This window comes from Callorhinus ursinus, unplaced genomic scaffold (assembly GCF_003265705.2).
Source record: "Callorhinus ursinus isolate GAN/ISIS: 27379988/994484 unplaced genomic scaffold, GSC_fseal_2.0 scaffold16, whole genome shotgun sequence".
Classification (NCBI taxonomy): Eukaryota; Metazoa; Chordata; class Mammalia; order Carnivora; family Otariidae; genus Callorhinus; species Callorhinus ursinus.
The window spans coordinates 19,829,498-19,846,652 of NW_027397078.1; the positions used below are offsets into that span (position 1 = coordinate 19,829,498).

The 17,155-nt window shown below is 35.5% G+C and overlaps 1 protein-coding gene across 1 annotated transcript in view; it reads right to left on the minus strand.

The window, feature by feature from the left end:
• IL1RAPL1 (interleukin 1 receptor accessory protein like 1) overlaps positions 1–17,155 on the minus strand; it is a 1,391,691-nt gene that overhangs the window by 1,184,711 nt on the left and 189,825 nt on the right. Inside the window, exon 2 of the mRNA XM_073902198.1 lies at positions 13,912–14,017. Coding sequence (XP_073758299.1) covers positions 13,912–13,993 — 82 coding nt within the window. The 5' untranslated portion in view covers positions 13,994–14,017. The remainder of the gene's footprint in view (positions 1–13,911; positions 14,018–17,155) is intronic.

The window sequence follows — 17,155 nt, forward strand, 5'->3', positions numbered from 1 at the left end:
ACGTAACAATTGGTCAGAGAATGCTCTGTGCAAGGCCTTGGGTGAGGGTTTGTAAAGAGTATGAAGTTAAACTATATAGAGAGATCACTCCTCAAGGAACTTCTGGTATTGGGGAGGAGTTATGACATGCACAAAAATCGCTATGGGAAAATACAGTGTTGTGATGAGATTCATCAACATGCTTAAATCCAGCAATCAAATACAAACATGTATTGAGCACTAATTATGCAATGATTCTTTCAAGCACAGTGATTCTAAAAGACATATACATAAACACCTAAGATATTTTTACACTCAATGAGCCTGTACTATTTAGTTGGGTAAATAAAAGACAGATGTTAAAATATGCAGCAATCACATATCCTAATCACTTCTGAACTCTCAGCACCTGGCACATAGTGGCAGCTTGATAAATGTTTTGTGAAGTTAATTGTATATATATATCACACACACAGGTATGTATGTGGATATGTGTATATGCATGAATGTATGCATATATGTCATATTGTATTTGCTAAAAAGCCTGACATCTTTAAAAAATACCCCTCTGTTCTTTTGAGGTAGTTCACTGAAATTAGCAAAGGAAGACTCACTCATTAATACAATCCTCCATTACAAGCACATTGACCGAAGAAACTTGAAACAACTATGAGAAGTAAATAGTGACTTGAGGAAGATGCACTGTGTGAGAGATCTACTACAAAAGAGGGCTTTAGCTCCAAAACCTAGGCTTTTATGTCAGACGTACAGTGCAGGTCTAAAGCCAAACCACGAAAGAGAGATCATATTGAAACCTAAAAATGTATCTGCCCAGGAAGAATGCAGACTAGAAGTACAACATTAGCTATTAATTCTCAACAGAACTCTAATGAAAGCGACTAGAATCACCTTCCACCTCTTCCTCTCTCGACTTATACAATCAGCCCCTAAGTTTTATCAATTCTTTATTACACTACCAATCAAATCCATATCTCCATGTTCCTTAATGCTACTGCCTCAATTCATAACTTCCTGGCCTGGACTGTTGGCTTAATTTCCCACCCTCTGCTCTCAGAGTTCTTTCCAACCTACCTGGTCAGGCTATTCCTACTACACACCTGCTTAAATTCCTTCAGTTGTACCCAAATAACATTCCTATTTCTTCTGTCATACAAAGCCCTTTGTGATATGGCTCCTATCTATCTTTTCCCACCTTTCCTCCTGACACTCACCCTCCTCTCACCCATGCTGTGCTCACCTGTACGTGTATTCCAGCCACATAAACTCCTTCATGTAAAAACTACTGTAGTGTACAACTGTGACAGACAGAATGTCCCCTCAAAGATTCCCACATCCTAATTCCCATAACCTGTGAATATGTTACCTTATATGGCAAAAGTGATCCTGCAGATGTAATTAAGGATCCTGAGATGGAGAGATTTTTCTAGATTAACTGTATGGACTCTAACTGTAATCAAAAGAATCCTTATGAAAGAGAAGCAGGAGATGAGAAGCGGATAAGGAGACGTGACAATGAAAGTAGAGGTGAGAGAGAGAGAGTTTGGAAGATGTGTCACGGGATCTGAGTTTAGGAAGGAGCCATAAGCCAAGGAATGAAAATGGCTTCTAGAAGCTGGAGAATGCAAGGAAAGAGATTCTCCCCTGGAGGCTCCTCAAAGAAAGCAGCCCTGCTGACACCTTGATTTTAGGACTTCTGACCTCCAGAACTGTAATGTAAGATAATAAATCTGTGTTGTTTTAAGCCACAAAATCTGTGGTAATTTTCAAAGGAGCAATAGGAACTGATACATTACACTTGTATATCTCATGCCACTTATTTCTTTTGCAAGATCTTTAACAACAGAGACAGTATAGAGAGAGTTGTTTGTTCATCTTTTTAATCTCTCAGAGAATCCACTCCAGTTGTTTGTGTATAGTGTGCTGTGTGTGAAAGTATTTGCTAAATATGAAAGAGTAACTAGAATGGACTAGTAAATATGAAAGAACAATGCCTATAGTATTACCAGTTCTAAAGTTATGATACATGCGTTTTACAATGTGAAAAAACATAGGGCTACCAAAATCAGCAGTCCATATATTTCTAAAACAATAATCAATAAAGCTATGGGGAAATTGTATAAACAATTTTCAGAATACAATTCATGGATATGGAAAACAAAGAATGAAGTGATCAAACCTAACAATGATAAATCCTTTCACCTTGTTTCTTTTACTAAAATTTCCTATCATTTAGTTTTTAAAATAAGGAATCCAAAAGTCAAATCTCTACAGCCAAATATCTAAACATTTTGACCTCTTTTATAGCCAGGATAACTGATGTCAGTCAATGTTACTGACTACATACTACAGTAGGAATTCAATAGATGTTTGTTAACAATTTTATACAGAACCTATTACTTTTGTCCACTGGGAAGATGAAGGAGCTTCCATGTGACATTAGGTCATAAATGCATAAAAGAAACAAATGAATTCAGCTGTACACATTATATATAAGTACTCATAAACGGAGAAAGTTGAAGATTATCTTCAAACTTTAGAAAGACTGAAAAAGATAGATTGTATATTAGTATTTGTGTGTAATATATTCCTTTTATTTGAAAAGATATTTGGTTTTTTTTAATTTTTTTTAAATTTTTATTTATTTGACAGAGAAAGACACAGCGAGAGAGGGAACACAAGCAGGGGGAGTGGCAGAGGGAGAAGCAGGCTTCCCGCAGGGCAGAGAGCCCGATGTGGGGCTTGATCCCAGGACCCTGGGATCATGACCTGAACCGAAGGCAGACGCTTAAAAACTGAGCCACCCAGGCGCCCCTGAAAAGATATTTGTAACAGCTACGGCCCTTTGGAAATTTTCCTTTTATAAAAAATGAAACATGGCCAACCAGGAATTTCCTTTCAACTCGGACGTCATTCTTCTAGGATAGGCAGATAAGAGCAATTGCCTTACTACCCATCACACGGGTATGAAGGAGGGCATGTGTGGTGATGAGCCCTGGGTGTTACACACAACTAATGAATTGTTCAACACTACATCAATAACTAAAGATGCACTATATGCTGGCTAACTGAACATAATAATAATAAAAATAATTTTAAATTAATTAATTTAAAAAGAGCACATGCTTTTTCAAGGCAACTTTGCCTAGTAACTAGTACTTTACGTTTATTAGCTTGACTACACTCCGGACCCTCCACCTCATGTTCCATGCCCAGTCCTCGAGGAAGTCAGGAAAATCTAAACAGTTTAGCACAGAGTCATCCTTCCATTTTCTTCATTTCCATATTTCTACCAACAGCTCTTATTTATATTAGTGAACAACTAAAAAAATCTTCCTTGACTTTTTCTCCTTTTATTGCCTAAGTCATTACAATGACAAAACCTTCACGGCAGCAGCATATTACAAGAAGGAATTTTTTAAATACTTTATAATATGAATGTACTTGTGTACATAACTTGAACTTGATAATATAGGGCTACAAACTGACATGATTATATATTGGTAAAATACAGTATTTTTTCTGTCTCTTTAAAAACGCAATGAAAATTTCTATTATAAAATATACCCAAGAACGAACAGAAATCTACTTTTTTTTCAAACCTACGGCAATGTAATTGGGGAAAATAAAGACTTGGAAAATATTAAAATCAATTAAAATAACATCTGATTGCATATAACACCCACTGCTCCATTCAGTAGGTGCCCTCTTCAATCCGCAAACAATGAATCATTGAGCACTACATCAAAAACTAATGATGTAACGTATGGTGATTAACATAATAAAATTTTTAAAAATGTAAAATAAAAAAACAAAAAAAAATCTGAAAAATAATTCATTAGACGTTTTCTTTCCATATTTTCTCCTTTTTGTTTATTCCTGTATTTTCACCAACTCTGAAAAGCCACCAGATGGCGTTGGAGAGTCCAAACAATTCTTTTATAGAACGTTTTATAGGAAAAACTGGAAGAAACTTCTTTTAAATTTGAAATTGTCCTTTTCTTCTGATATGAATATGTGTTGATGAAAAAATATGAATCAGAGTATGGAAACATTTTCTTATCAATGATGAAAATAATTTTCCTTTATCATTCACAACATGTTTGTGTTATATGTGGAATAAAAACTAAATGGAATATGCTTTTAGTAATCAAAGTAAAATGCCAATGACAGAACTTTACTGAAATCCAAGTAGCAATATTAATGGGGAAACATTTTAGTACAGTTAGTAAAATATAAATGATAATTGAATAGTGTTTAGGATGCCCACAAAAGGCTTACAGACAGACACTCTCTAAAGAAATGTTTATATATAACCCTCAGATTTTAAAACTTGGCAAAGTTATGCATTGTCATTGCCTTAAGGCAACATTTTCCATGCAAGTCAACACTTCAGACATTTGAAGAGACTGTAATTCTACAAAAGGAAATCTGCCATAAATAAGCAAAAATAGGCTAAAACACAGTTTAGCACTGTGAACTGCCAAAACTAATTTCACTTAGATACATCACTACCTGCAAGGAAAAGTACCTTATCTTTATTTTAGCACTGTAACTATATACCATGTGCTTTTTTAACCAAAAGCAATTTTTTTTTTCCTAATTGAACCTTTGTTTTAAACTGATAGCCTCCACTCTGCAGTGTTAGGACAAACTACGTAGCATAAAGTTAAATGTAGACAGGGAGTATTCTGGCTACAAACTCTGGTCATCTAAATCTGTTTGATCAATTTGTAAATACGTACAATATGTTACAGAAGAAAAGGTGTCTTTTTATATACCATGTAGTGAAGGTGTTCAATAAATGCTTGTGAAATGAACACAATGATAAACTTCAATTTCTAGTGACGATGATGTAGCTCAAAATTTTTCATTTATGAAAAAGGAAACCGAGGTCTGAAAGGTTCAGGGACTTGTCCCAATCAACATAATGGGATTGAAATCCAAGTTTCTTAATTTCCATTTCTGTAAGTCTCGTAATACTCACCAAAACAATCTAAACTATTAAGGAGGTCACATGTTGGGATGAGCACTAGGTGTTATACACAACTACAGAATTGTTGAACACTGCAACAAACACTTATGATGTACTATATGCTGGCTAACTGAGCATAATAAAAATATATTTAAAAAATAAACTACTTCTGGAAAAATAACTCAAAGCATGTGTTTTTAGTGCTCAGCAATGTAGAAAAAAGTTGACATGTCACTATCAGTTATCTGTACAAATGGCTGACAATTTATGATAGTCAACATGAGGATTAACCATGACACATTTTAATACCCTTGTAAGCCACCTTTCCCATTTGTTTGTATGAAATAAGGGAACGAAAGTTGAATCAGTATTACCCTACCTTCAGGAGATTAGTCTAGGCAAACATTTCAAATCTAAGTAAAAGAATTTTTGGTTGGAGAAATGTTTTCCTTTCTACAGTACAATGATTCTCATTATCATGGATGACCAAGAGTTTTACTCTTGTTTTACCTAAATAGAAAAAATAATAAAATAACTTCTAAGAGTTAAGTAAATTTTATAAAATAAACAGCCATTATAATATACTGATTTTGTATAATACACACACACATACACACACACACACAAATAAAACCTGACAATAGCTTTCAGATCTCAAGATCATCCTAAATTATAGAAGCAGACCCTAAATCTAGTGACAAGTGTCCTTATAAGAGAAAGGCAAAGGGAGATTAGAGATATAAAGGAGAAGGTCATGTGTAGATATAGGCAGAGAGACTGGAACTATGCAAATACAAACCAAGTAACACCTGAAACCACCAGAAGCTAGAAGAGACAAGGAAGGATTCTCCCACAGAGCCTTCAGAGGGAATGTGGCCTTGCCTACACCTTGATTTTGGACTTCTAGCCTCCAGAACTGTGAGAGAATAGATTTCTATTGTTTTAAGTCAGCCAGTTTGTGGTAATCTGTTATGGCAGCCACAGGAAACTAGTATAACTCCAGACCAATAAATCCATCAGCTCAGTATTTTCAGTGATTGCCACAGCTCATATGTTCCAAACTAAACTCATTCAATCATCTCTCCCTGAAGGGGGGGGGGGGAAGCCCTTCCTCCTAATTGGTGACACCATCAATATAACTTATTTTCAAATTATTTCATAATCTATCTCCAAACATTCACTTGTCCACGTTTACTTTTCTCCAGAAACATGTTTTCAGTCCCTCTGACTGCTTTTCAGGCCCTTAGTGTAGCTCGATATAATTTTTATTGAGTCCCTGACTGATCACACTGGAATCCCAATACAGTCTTTTCCTACTGAGAGTATTATCTGTTCAAAAACAGATCTGACCATGCCACTCACATGTGTGACCCTTTATAGCTTGACTCTTTGTGTGTCTTTTCTCTTCTGTAAAGGCAGCTTTACTGATGAACTGGCACAAACATTTGTGCAGCACTATTGCATATTTATCAAGGAGATTCATCTTTATGGTATATAGAAGACACCACAATGCATGGATCTGCCAAATCTGAGGTCCAGCCTCACAGACCAAATTTACTACTAAAGGTGTTTGCAAAGTAATTAAATATCTCGGCCAGGGCGCCTGGGTGGCTCAGTCGTTAAGCGCCTGCCTTCAGCTCAGGTCATGATCCCAGGGTCCTGGGACTGAGTCCCACATCGGGCTCCCTGCTCGGCGGGAAGCCTGCTTCTCCCTCTCCCACTCCCCCTGCTTGTGTTCCTGCTCTCGGTCTCTCTCTCTCTCTCTGTGTCAAATTAATAAATAAAATCTTTAAAAAAAATATCTCAGCCAAAACTTTCTGTTCTACAAAATAAAACCCAAAATCTCCTGGCAAGGCACATGAAACTCTTCATACTCTGTGCTCAATCTTCTTTTTGGGCTTCATCTTAATCAGAAAGACTTCCCTACTGTCTTATTTACATAAGCGGTCCTTTTGAGTTTCTGTTCTTTGGAAACTTTTAATATGATTGATGACATCTAATCCTATTACAGAATTATTTTCTCTACGTTTATTTTTTCAAACGTCCATCTAATCATCAAACTCAATGGATTCTAACTTTAAAGTTGCTCTTCTCTCTTGTTCTTACTGCCGGTACTTGGAGTCGAGAAATAATTTTTGTGTCAGGCAGTTTTGATTGAAAGAAACAGACTCCTCTAGGTTATCACAAAAAAATGGGGATATTTTTTAGAGCACATTTGCGTGGTGCAGATGAAACTTAAAAGTTATCAAGATCCAAAGCATCACCAGAGTCTTTCTTAGCCTTCTTCTTCCCTGTCTCCCTTTTCCTCTGCCGTTTTCTTTTCCCTTTTCTTCCTATTCTCCCCCACTACTTCTCTTTTTTCATAGATCACAGATCACATGGTCCCCTTCAGGAAAAAATTTTCAACTTCCCCCATTCCTATCTAGGTCCTGACTGACCACCCATTCTCTAATCTCTAGTCTAAATGCAATAAGAAATGTGTTTGATTAACTGAGGTAATTATCAGTCATGGTAGAAAGCATAATGCACCCACCTCCCCAAAGATGTCCACATCATAATCCCTGGAACATATGACTTTGTTACATGACATGGCAAAAGGGACTTTGTAGATCTGATTAAATTAAGGATCTAGAGATGGGGAGGTTTTCCTGGATTACCTATGCAGTTCCAATGTAATCACAAGGGCCCTTAAAAGGTAAAGAGGAAGGTGGGGAAAGTCAGAGCCAGAGAAAGAGATGTGATGATATAAGCAGAAGTTGCAATGACGGGGGACCATGAGCCAGAAAATGCAGGTAGCCAATGGAAGCATGAAAATGGCCTGAAACAGATTTTCTAGAGGCTGCACAAAGAACACAGTCCTACCAACCTATTTCAGACATCTGACCTCCACAATGGTAAAATGATCAATTTGTGTTGCTTTAAGCCACTGAATTTTTTGCTTATTTGTTAGGATACTAACACAAAACTGTCCCTAATTTCCAAGCTACCTCAAGGATCATCTTCAAGCCTACAGTAAATTCATCATGGATCAGGGGCTCATCTGTTTGTCCTCCAGTTGCCACCTCTGTGCTATCTCTAGAATGAACATCAGTTTCTTAATGTGACTTAAAATGCTCACCATCAACTGGCTGCTCACTTCCGCCCCTACTCCTCATTTCTCCCTTTACATGCATAGAAGGATATATCTTTTATTATCCCTTTGATACAATGTCACACTGATATATTTTTTAACTTGGAGTATTCCTCTTCCATTTAAATTCTTTTCAACTTGCAAGACTCATCCATATTGACTTTTATCTTCTCCACGTAAATTCACCATGAACCAGGCATCAGTCTCCACAAATGACATTAATCTACACCAACTCTATATAAAATTGTACCGACATTAAAGGTGAACAAGTTTATGGTGAAATTTTTAGGTATATCAGATGATTATTAAACAAATATATTGGATAATTTTGTCAGGGTTAAGTTCCATTTATTCATTAGACTTAGTCTAATTCAAGACATTATTTCAAATGAATAATAAAATTATTCTAGATCTAACCTCAAAATTTATTTTAAAAACAAGATACATTAGAAGGGGGGAATTTTTTTCCAAGAAAAAGTAAAGTATATTTTTTTCCTTCGAAAAGTAAAGAAACAAAAGCCTCAGAAGTTTGCTCTTATAAGCTATCCCAAAGGAAAAACAGGAGAAATGCTTCATACTTTCTGACATATTTGGCAAACTGGGAATAAACACACGGTAACATAATAAAAGGCAGATGTTGGGGGACTAGGTTGTTTCTTAATCATGTGGAATTAAGCTCATTGATTTTCTGGATTGCCCACGAGGCTGACGCACATATATCACATTGGCATCAGACGGAAACACCCCACCAAAACTTTCTCACTTAAATCTAAATTTATTTACACAGTAGCATAATTTATTTCCCTTAAAGAAATGAAGATCCAGAAATAACAAATACAAAGATTAGATTAGAACCTAAACTGTATCTTTGGTGATTTAACTACCATTATCTTGTATAAATTATTTGGGCTTGGAGTTACAAATCAACGAAAACCTCTTGAGAGACTTCCTCTTGCTGCATCTAAATCATTTTACACAAACAGGTGTCTACTGTCATATTCTAGAATGAAGAGAAGATAAACTCCCTGTGGTAAACCTTTTACTCTTTAATAGATGGCTGTTTTTAGTAGCTTTTACATATCTTAAATACCTTCTAGAATAAGATACGCTCTTTGGTTTGTAGTACTATAGCCACCTACTATTCTCCATATGCTCTAATAATTGTGAATACTTTTTTTTCCTATACAGAAGTCAGTTGCTTATTTATTGTGTATCCATAATCATGAACTACACCCTTTACATGGTGGCATATATTGAGCAATACCATTAAAACAAAATGTTGGCATAATGACAATACTTCTTTAAAGCAGCACTAAATGTAGTAAAATTCCAATGCAATAATATTTAAAGAATCATTTTCCTTCCCTTCTAGCACATTTTGAACTGCACTTCAAGCTCATGAAGACACTCATGATTTGCAAAGGTTCATTGTCTTCATATAAACCCTAGCACATCTTAGATACTGCTTATTCTGAGTTTATATCTTTCACTTCAATAATCTCATATTATACATTATACCAATTTCTATATAAGAAAAAATTTTTTTCCAAATCCTTCTCTATTTCATTTTACCTTTATTTTTCTAACACTTGTAGTATCCTCACTGATGTAACCCAGCCTGAACATTAAAGTCACTCATTCATACATTCATGTAATCATCATTGCATGAAGACATTTTATGGAATCCAGACTGAAACACATATCATATGTGGCACTGTGAAGGTTATAAGCATATATAAATCAGGGTATCTGCATTCATATTTTGGAGATGGATATGAGCACAAAGACAAACAAACAAAAGGTCTGGATACCTTTCTCTTCCCAATTCTCTATATCCAGGTCCCTCTGGCTTCAATTTATATTCCACGACCCCAACTCTTGGACCAAATCACAACCCACACTTTAGTTCCCCAAAATACTATACCAACACTTTGTACATAACAGTCCTTCAACAGCTTATATTATGTCCCTGCCTCTGAATCATAATCCAAATCCTCTTAATCACACAAAATAAAAAATAGGTAATAGCCATTATGAACAGAGACCATGCTACACTCTTGAAATAACCATTTGAAGACATGGTATTTCATGGACTTTAACCCTTCAAACAAAGTAATAAGAGTATTTTTGTAGTTAAAAAAGTTCTACAAACACACAGTGGGAATATTCAAAATAGGTTCTTTTGTTTGCAGACAAATACACTAATAAAAAAAAGGACAGAGGGGTGGAAGGAGGGAGGGAAGGAGGAAGGGAAAAGAGGAGAAAGCAAAAAGGAGGCAGCACAGAGGAGGAAAGGAAGAAATGGAAAAAGGAAAGAAAATGAGGGAAGAGAAAAGGGGAGAAACACACACACACACACACACTAACAAGAACATTAAGCAAACCTTTCTGAACTGGTGGAGATACAGACTCTCCAAGCAAGCATCTGCTTAACATGTGGTTTTTGTACAGAATTCTACAAATGACAGCAACTCAAATGTTTATTTACTGAATTGCTACAGTGCTTCATAAACTAGAGGAGAATGGGTATTACTGATAGTCTTTGCCTCTTTCTTCAAATGCTGCTTATAAAAACTAAGAACGAGGTAGAAAATTGTTCCAAAAGAAAATCTATTGGGTACAAAGGCTGAATATCTACTTCCACTGATATTAAAGGCCTTCATTCTAAATGCAGGCAAAACTTTAGAACATGACCTGAGACACTAGATTCAATCCTTGCCTGTTATAATCATATATATACGCGAAGTGATATTTAAACCCAAACATCATAAAACTGAATTTTTAGTATTTCAATCAAGGATGGTATGATGACATAACTTCATTATATTTAATTTGTTCCTTAAATTCATAGCAATGGGGGTATAAGGCAATGATGTAATGTATGGTGATTAACAAACATAATAAAAAAAATGATCAAATGAAAAAAAAATTACATCTCCAGTTTGTTTATGAAGAGATCCTATTGCTTTCAAATTAGTTGTGTTAATGAGAAACAAATACCTACTTCTACATTTTTATAGAATTACCATATGTGTTTATCTAAAGTCAATGCTATACATAAGTAATGTGACATAAAAAATTCAACATTACTAATATGTACTATAATCATATTTAATATGCTCTTGGTTATTAAAGTACCTAGTTCTGGTTTTCTAGTAATCACAGTGAATTAAAAATAATATTCTAGCAAAAGACACATGAAAAGCATTGGGCTTAAATGATGTTAACTGTATTCAAAAAGATTTATAAAATTAAAAAAGAAATAAGAAGAAGAAAGAACAAGGATAAGTAGCCCTCTTGGTTAATATGTGAGATCAAACATCAACAAAGATTTTTATTCCCCGGCCTTGATGCCTCTGGTTTTATAGGTTGGACCAGGCATGAAGACTGAGCCATTAATCTTTTAAGGAGAAGATGCCAAGTGCACTCCTCTTCTACTTGATCTATGGAGATCAGTAATGATGCTCTTCAGTAAGCTACATATCTGCTTCTCTCAACAAAGGTGCCATGGTAACAGGCATCAGCTGAAATGAGCGTCAGCTATGAAAGTATATGGATAAAGTAATATTATTTATTCCTAAATTGCACGCTTAATATTCAAAAATCATACAAGCAAACCTTCATCCAGATGGATCTTAACACACATAGTGGGAGAAGCTATCTTAATTCACATTACACAGAAAAATAAACAAATCAAACCTGCCGCTTAATCTCATTATCTGTCCTATTTATCATTTTTACATTATGATAGAGAAAACACATTTGGCTTGGGAGGTATTAAGTAGCCATGTGACAACTGTATTTGTAAATAGAGGAGAACAAGGTCTCAGAACTTATGCCAAACTTAGAGCAGCATTTTATTACCACCCTCCCAAAATAATTATATCATTAAAATAAAAATTGATTTTGAGACAGGTCATTGAGTTTTCTCAGGTCTCTGGAGCAGGAGTTATGAATTTTCCAACTGTCCCACATTTCTAGCTCTGCTCCCTTGCTACTCAAAGTAAATCCCAATTTAATAAAAGTTTTTCCCCCAGATTAGAATTTATATAGAATGCACCTTTCACCACTGTTTGATGGTAGAAAAAAAGTCACATTTGCACTTCAATACATCAATCTTAAATCCAACATACACAAAAAGAACTGAAAAAAATTTTATGTAACCAAGTATCATAACCAGAAAAAAATAAGTTTTTAAGATTCACTCAATATTTCTATTTTGAATAGTTTCATTTTGTTATAATACTTAGACAGTTAAGTGTTTCCCTTCTATGTGGCCAGTATCTCAAAGATCCATATTAAGTGCTTTTAATGTAAATTACCATTGGAGAAAATAACGCTGTTGTAGAAATTACCAGCTTCCTTCACGACTTGCTCCTTCTTGTACCTACAGTAATTACCATAGGTTTCAGTGCAAGTGGCACACAAAGAAATCAAAATATCTGGTATTTGCCAGTAATCCACTCAAATTACAAAAGCCACTACATCATAATCCTGCTCTAAGGTTTTCTCCATTTAAAAAAATCCACCAAGAGGAACATATGAAATAATGTGTCAGCATAGAAACTATTTTCTCACATTGTCTACAACCACATCAATGGCAGATACAACAGCTGTACAGTAACCAAAAAGTTCTAGAGCCAAAAGGCTCCGTAAAATTCCTTTAACTCTCAACCCTGCATCATCTCCTTATCCATGCACAAGTACCCCTCAATTTCTCCCCAGACTTTCATCCAAAGGAGGTAGGGCGCTCATGATAGCAGACTTGTTCTCTACTTCCCCTGCATGTGGCCTTTTTCGTTAGATAATCAATATGAGTTTGAAGCCTCTTAACCTAAGGGACTGAGAATGGTCGCTGTAGCCCCATCTAGGCCATTTCATTCCTTCTCCTTTCTGAATTCCCAAGATACTTTTGTTTATCCAATTCTTGATAATCACAACACCTTGCAGCCTCTTGCACATTATCTCCTCTTTTTCTGTCTCTCTAGAACTAACATACAACACATTCTAGTTCTAGCAACTAAACACAATACATTCCTTCCTCCATTACACTCAAAAGCTATAGCTTCAAAAATTCTGTAATCCCACATAAAATGTGAGTGTGGCAAGGCTTCATATTATCAATCACTTATCAGACAAAATAAAACTTCACACCGGTAACAGTATTTATACAATTGCCTCATACATTTCACTCACTCCAAGTATCAACAATCAGCTGAAAACCAAGATGTCTTATAACACAAAGTTTTCCATAAGTTTCAACGTTATTCTATTTAGCAGCTCCTTTCCTATTACCAGTCTACCTCTATACTTTCTACTAACATGTTAGAATGTTCCTCCATGATATTTTCTTTAATAACTCTGGTGCTTTCTTTAAATACCTGCAAAATAATCCAGCAAATCAGCTGAAGTACACTAAAAAGAATCTGTCCTAAGCATAACTGATATTGAAATGGTAACAGTAAAGTTAACACTAAAGTAAGTCACAATGTTTCCATGCAAAAGTTAAAATGACACTCTTTATAAAAGAATATTGAAAATCATACTATAAAATGAAATAAAAGTACAAGCTTTTGGTATTGAATCCCTTCAAATTCATAGTAATTTATGATATAAGCCACATTTTTCAACCTATTCTCACCTTTCTAATTCCCTATGAATAAGCTCCATTCATTTAAAAATATGTCTGCAGTATTTCCACAATACGGGCCCCCATTAATTCTCAATCTCTCCACAAATGGCACATATGTGAATGTAGCACCATCACTTCAAGCCATAAAATGAGAATAAAGGAAGATACACTGCTTACCAGAGCCTCTTTTGGTCACAACCTTCAAACTCTGAGTAAAAGTAGCATATAAGAGAATCAAGTGTGGAATCGGAGCTTTCATCTTCCAGGTTTTAAAGGCTGTTCCCTAAAGCAAAGATAAAATGAAAAACATATATTTTTAAAAAATATATAGCAATATTTTAAGATTTTTGTTTGACTTTTGATAATGCATACAATTGGGGCAATGGGTATCACAAGAGTTAAGAATGTGAACAGGATCTGTATCATGTTATCCTTTATGTTGTGGTTGCTAAGTAAAATCCAAACAGGTAGTGCCAAAATTATTTTTCCATAAGGCCCCCAACATGTTTTAAAATCTTAAGATCCCTTAAAGGGTTAGAATTTCTCTTTAGAGGACCCAACTGCATTTAAGTAAGTGGAAACAATCCCATCAAAAAGACTATTTCACTAACAACTTATTTCTAATATAAATTACTAAACACACGTTTTAATATTCCATGCTACAATAGAATATGATTTTATTCTGTATCATTCTTCCGAGTCAAAAAGAAATCATAAATTCTATGCCTCTAAAGATTTAAATTTAATTTTACAATTATCTTTCAAAAATCTCTTAAAAGATACTTCAAGAGAATTTAAAGACTGTCTCTATTGAAAATAAGTACACTGTCTCTGAAAGCTATGGAAAGATACATCATTTCTTCCTATTACAAGTACTAGAAGGGACATTAGCCTAGTATTTGGATTTCAAAAGGGTGATAGATTCCATCTGAAATTAACTGAAACAAAACACTATCTTTCTTGGAAAAATTAACCCTCTTTTATTCTTGTCTAAGACTGAGATAGTAGAGGTGAAAGACTGAATTTCAAAAAGTAGCAAGTCAGAACACAGTTCAAATATATTGTCAATCCATGACAGCACAAGTTTCTTTGCAAGACAGTTGAGGACTGATCGTATTCAGCTTTCAATCACTATGACTTTATTAAAAATGAAGAAGCTGAAATGGTGGTTTGACAGTCACATATTTTGCTCTCCTACTGCCACAGATACCTCTGAATATTTTTTTTTACCTCTGAATATTTCTAAATGAGTAATTCATTCGCATTAATAAAAGTCTGTTAAGACACATTTTAATTCACAAAACAAAATCCCTATCTATTCACTTGCAGTAAAGTGATACCATCATCATTTTAGTCAGAAAGTCAGTGAATTTTTAAAATAAGCACTGTGAACAAGCTATTTTAACTCCAGCTCCTTTAAATGATGATAGCCTGGGGGCGCCTGGGTGGCTCAGTCGTTAAGTGTCTGCCTTCAGCTCAGGTCATGGTCCCAGGGTCCTGGGATGGAGCCCTGCATCAGGATCCCTGCTCAGGAGGAAGCCTGCTTCTCCCTCTCTCACTCCCCCTGCTCGTGTTCCCTCTCTCGCTGTCTCTCTCTCTTTCTGTCAAATAAATAAATAAAATCTTTTAAAAAAAATGACGATAGCCTGTTTCGGTTTTCTAAAGAAGGACTTTGAGTTCACATACAGACATAAATGAAACCTAGTGTGAAAAGCCGACTCAACAAATGCATCTGATGAACTGCCACATTACAGCGCAAGCCTGAGTCATGGATTCCTAAACCCTGAATTCCATTTCCAAGCCAATGCACTAACTGGAGCGGCAGGAAATCTTCAAGTTGCTATCTTCAGCCTTCAGGTTAGCAGTGAGAATCAGTTCCTCTCTCAGTGGGATTTTCACCAGCACTACCCAAACAACTCCAGGATCCAACTATACACTGCAAGACCTTCCAGCTTAACTATCTTATTACTTTACTCTTGTTCAAAATACTACTTCCCCACTCATTTCACTTCTATAAGGCACACAAGCTAGTCTGCAATTTTATTTCTTAAAACTCAATTGGTTTGGAAAGCATCAGTTTGGTAACGTCCAGATCCTTAATTGAGCCTCTTGAAATGCTGTGTATTAGGGGAAAAAACATGTAGCATATCACAGATTCAACATCTTGGTCATTCTACAATAATAATCTTTACAAACCTCTTTGACATAATTTATTGTATCTTATCTTGAAAGACAGATCAAATATATCTAGTCATAGACATCCAAGCTTTGCTGTACTTGTTGCATGATTAAAATCCTTACCCACAAATCCCAATGCCAACTATATATAAATATAGTGATGTTCTTATGTACATTCTTATTGTCACATGGAGGCTCATCCTATCAATGACCTAATTTCAAGTAGCTTCAAATTATGGATGGATGGACCTGAAATTATCTGCCTATTTCCTATTAATACCATCACCATATGACGCCATGTGAACCACTACTAAACCTTACACCAAATGAACATATTACAATGGTTATGAGCAGTCAGTCTTGGTTCTTATTCCACTTTCACCACCTATTAGCTGTGTCATTTTGGGCAAATAACCTCTCTGTGACTAGTTTCTTCATTTGAAAAATAGGTATCACTACAGTATATAGCATAATACCTAGAAGAGCACTGGCACACACAACAAAGTCAAGAAATGAAAGCTGCGGTTGTTACTGTTTACATTGCAGTTGACTGCTGTTGCCATTACTGTTAACATTCTCATAGACACAACTCACATCCTGTCACCTGAGACATTTTCTAGATATACCAGCTTTCTTTACATCCTACCTCAAGCTATTAGCTTATCGCTTTAATTATACGTCTTTCTATCTTCCCAGACTTGAAGTCCCACCAGGGTGAATATGTTTAATTCATCTTTTTATTTCCAATGCTCAGTAAATTTTAGCTGAAAAAGTGAATGAATGACAGACTGAACGTGGCTGCTATTACATGAAGTTGAATTCTGGCATTCAAACTCATCATTTGGTAAACACTTATTAAGCATATACTAGTTACAGGATGCTGTACTATGGTGTAGTGGGGACACAAAGACAATGCAATGCACTCTAATAAAGAAGGTTTGTAGACCTTTATTAGACCGGCCCTATTGCCATATGGTGAGTATAATGTGCTGAGGGAGTAGAGGGAGGAATCTATTAATTCTACTTCAGGTTTGTCTGGTGAAGTCACAGCAAAGAGCTTTCAGAGGAAGAAGCATTTCAGTTAGGTCATAAAGATTTTTTTTTTTTTAAGGTAAAGGGACTTCTGGGTCTAGGATAAAGTAGAAGTGAAGTTGTCACTCTGGTAGGAAGAATAATGCCCGCCACAAACACGTTCACATCCTGAAACTAGTGAACATGTTACCTCACATGTCAAAGGGATTTT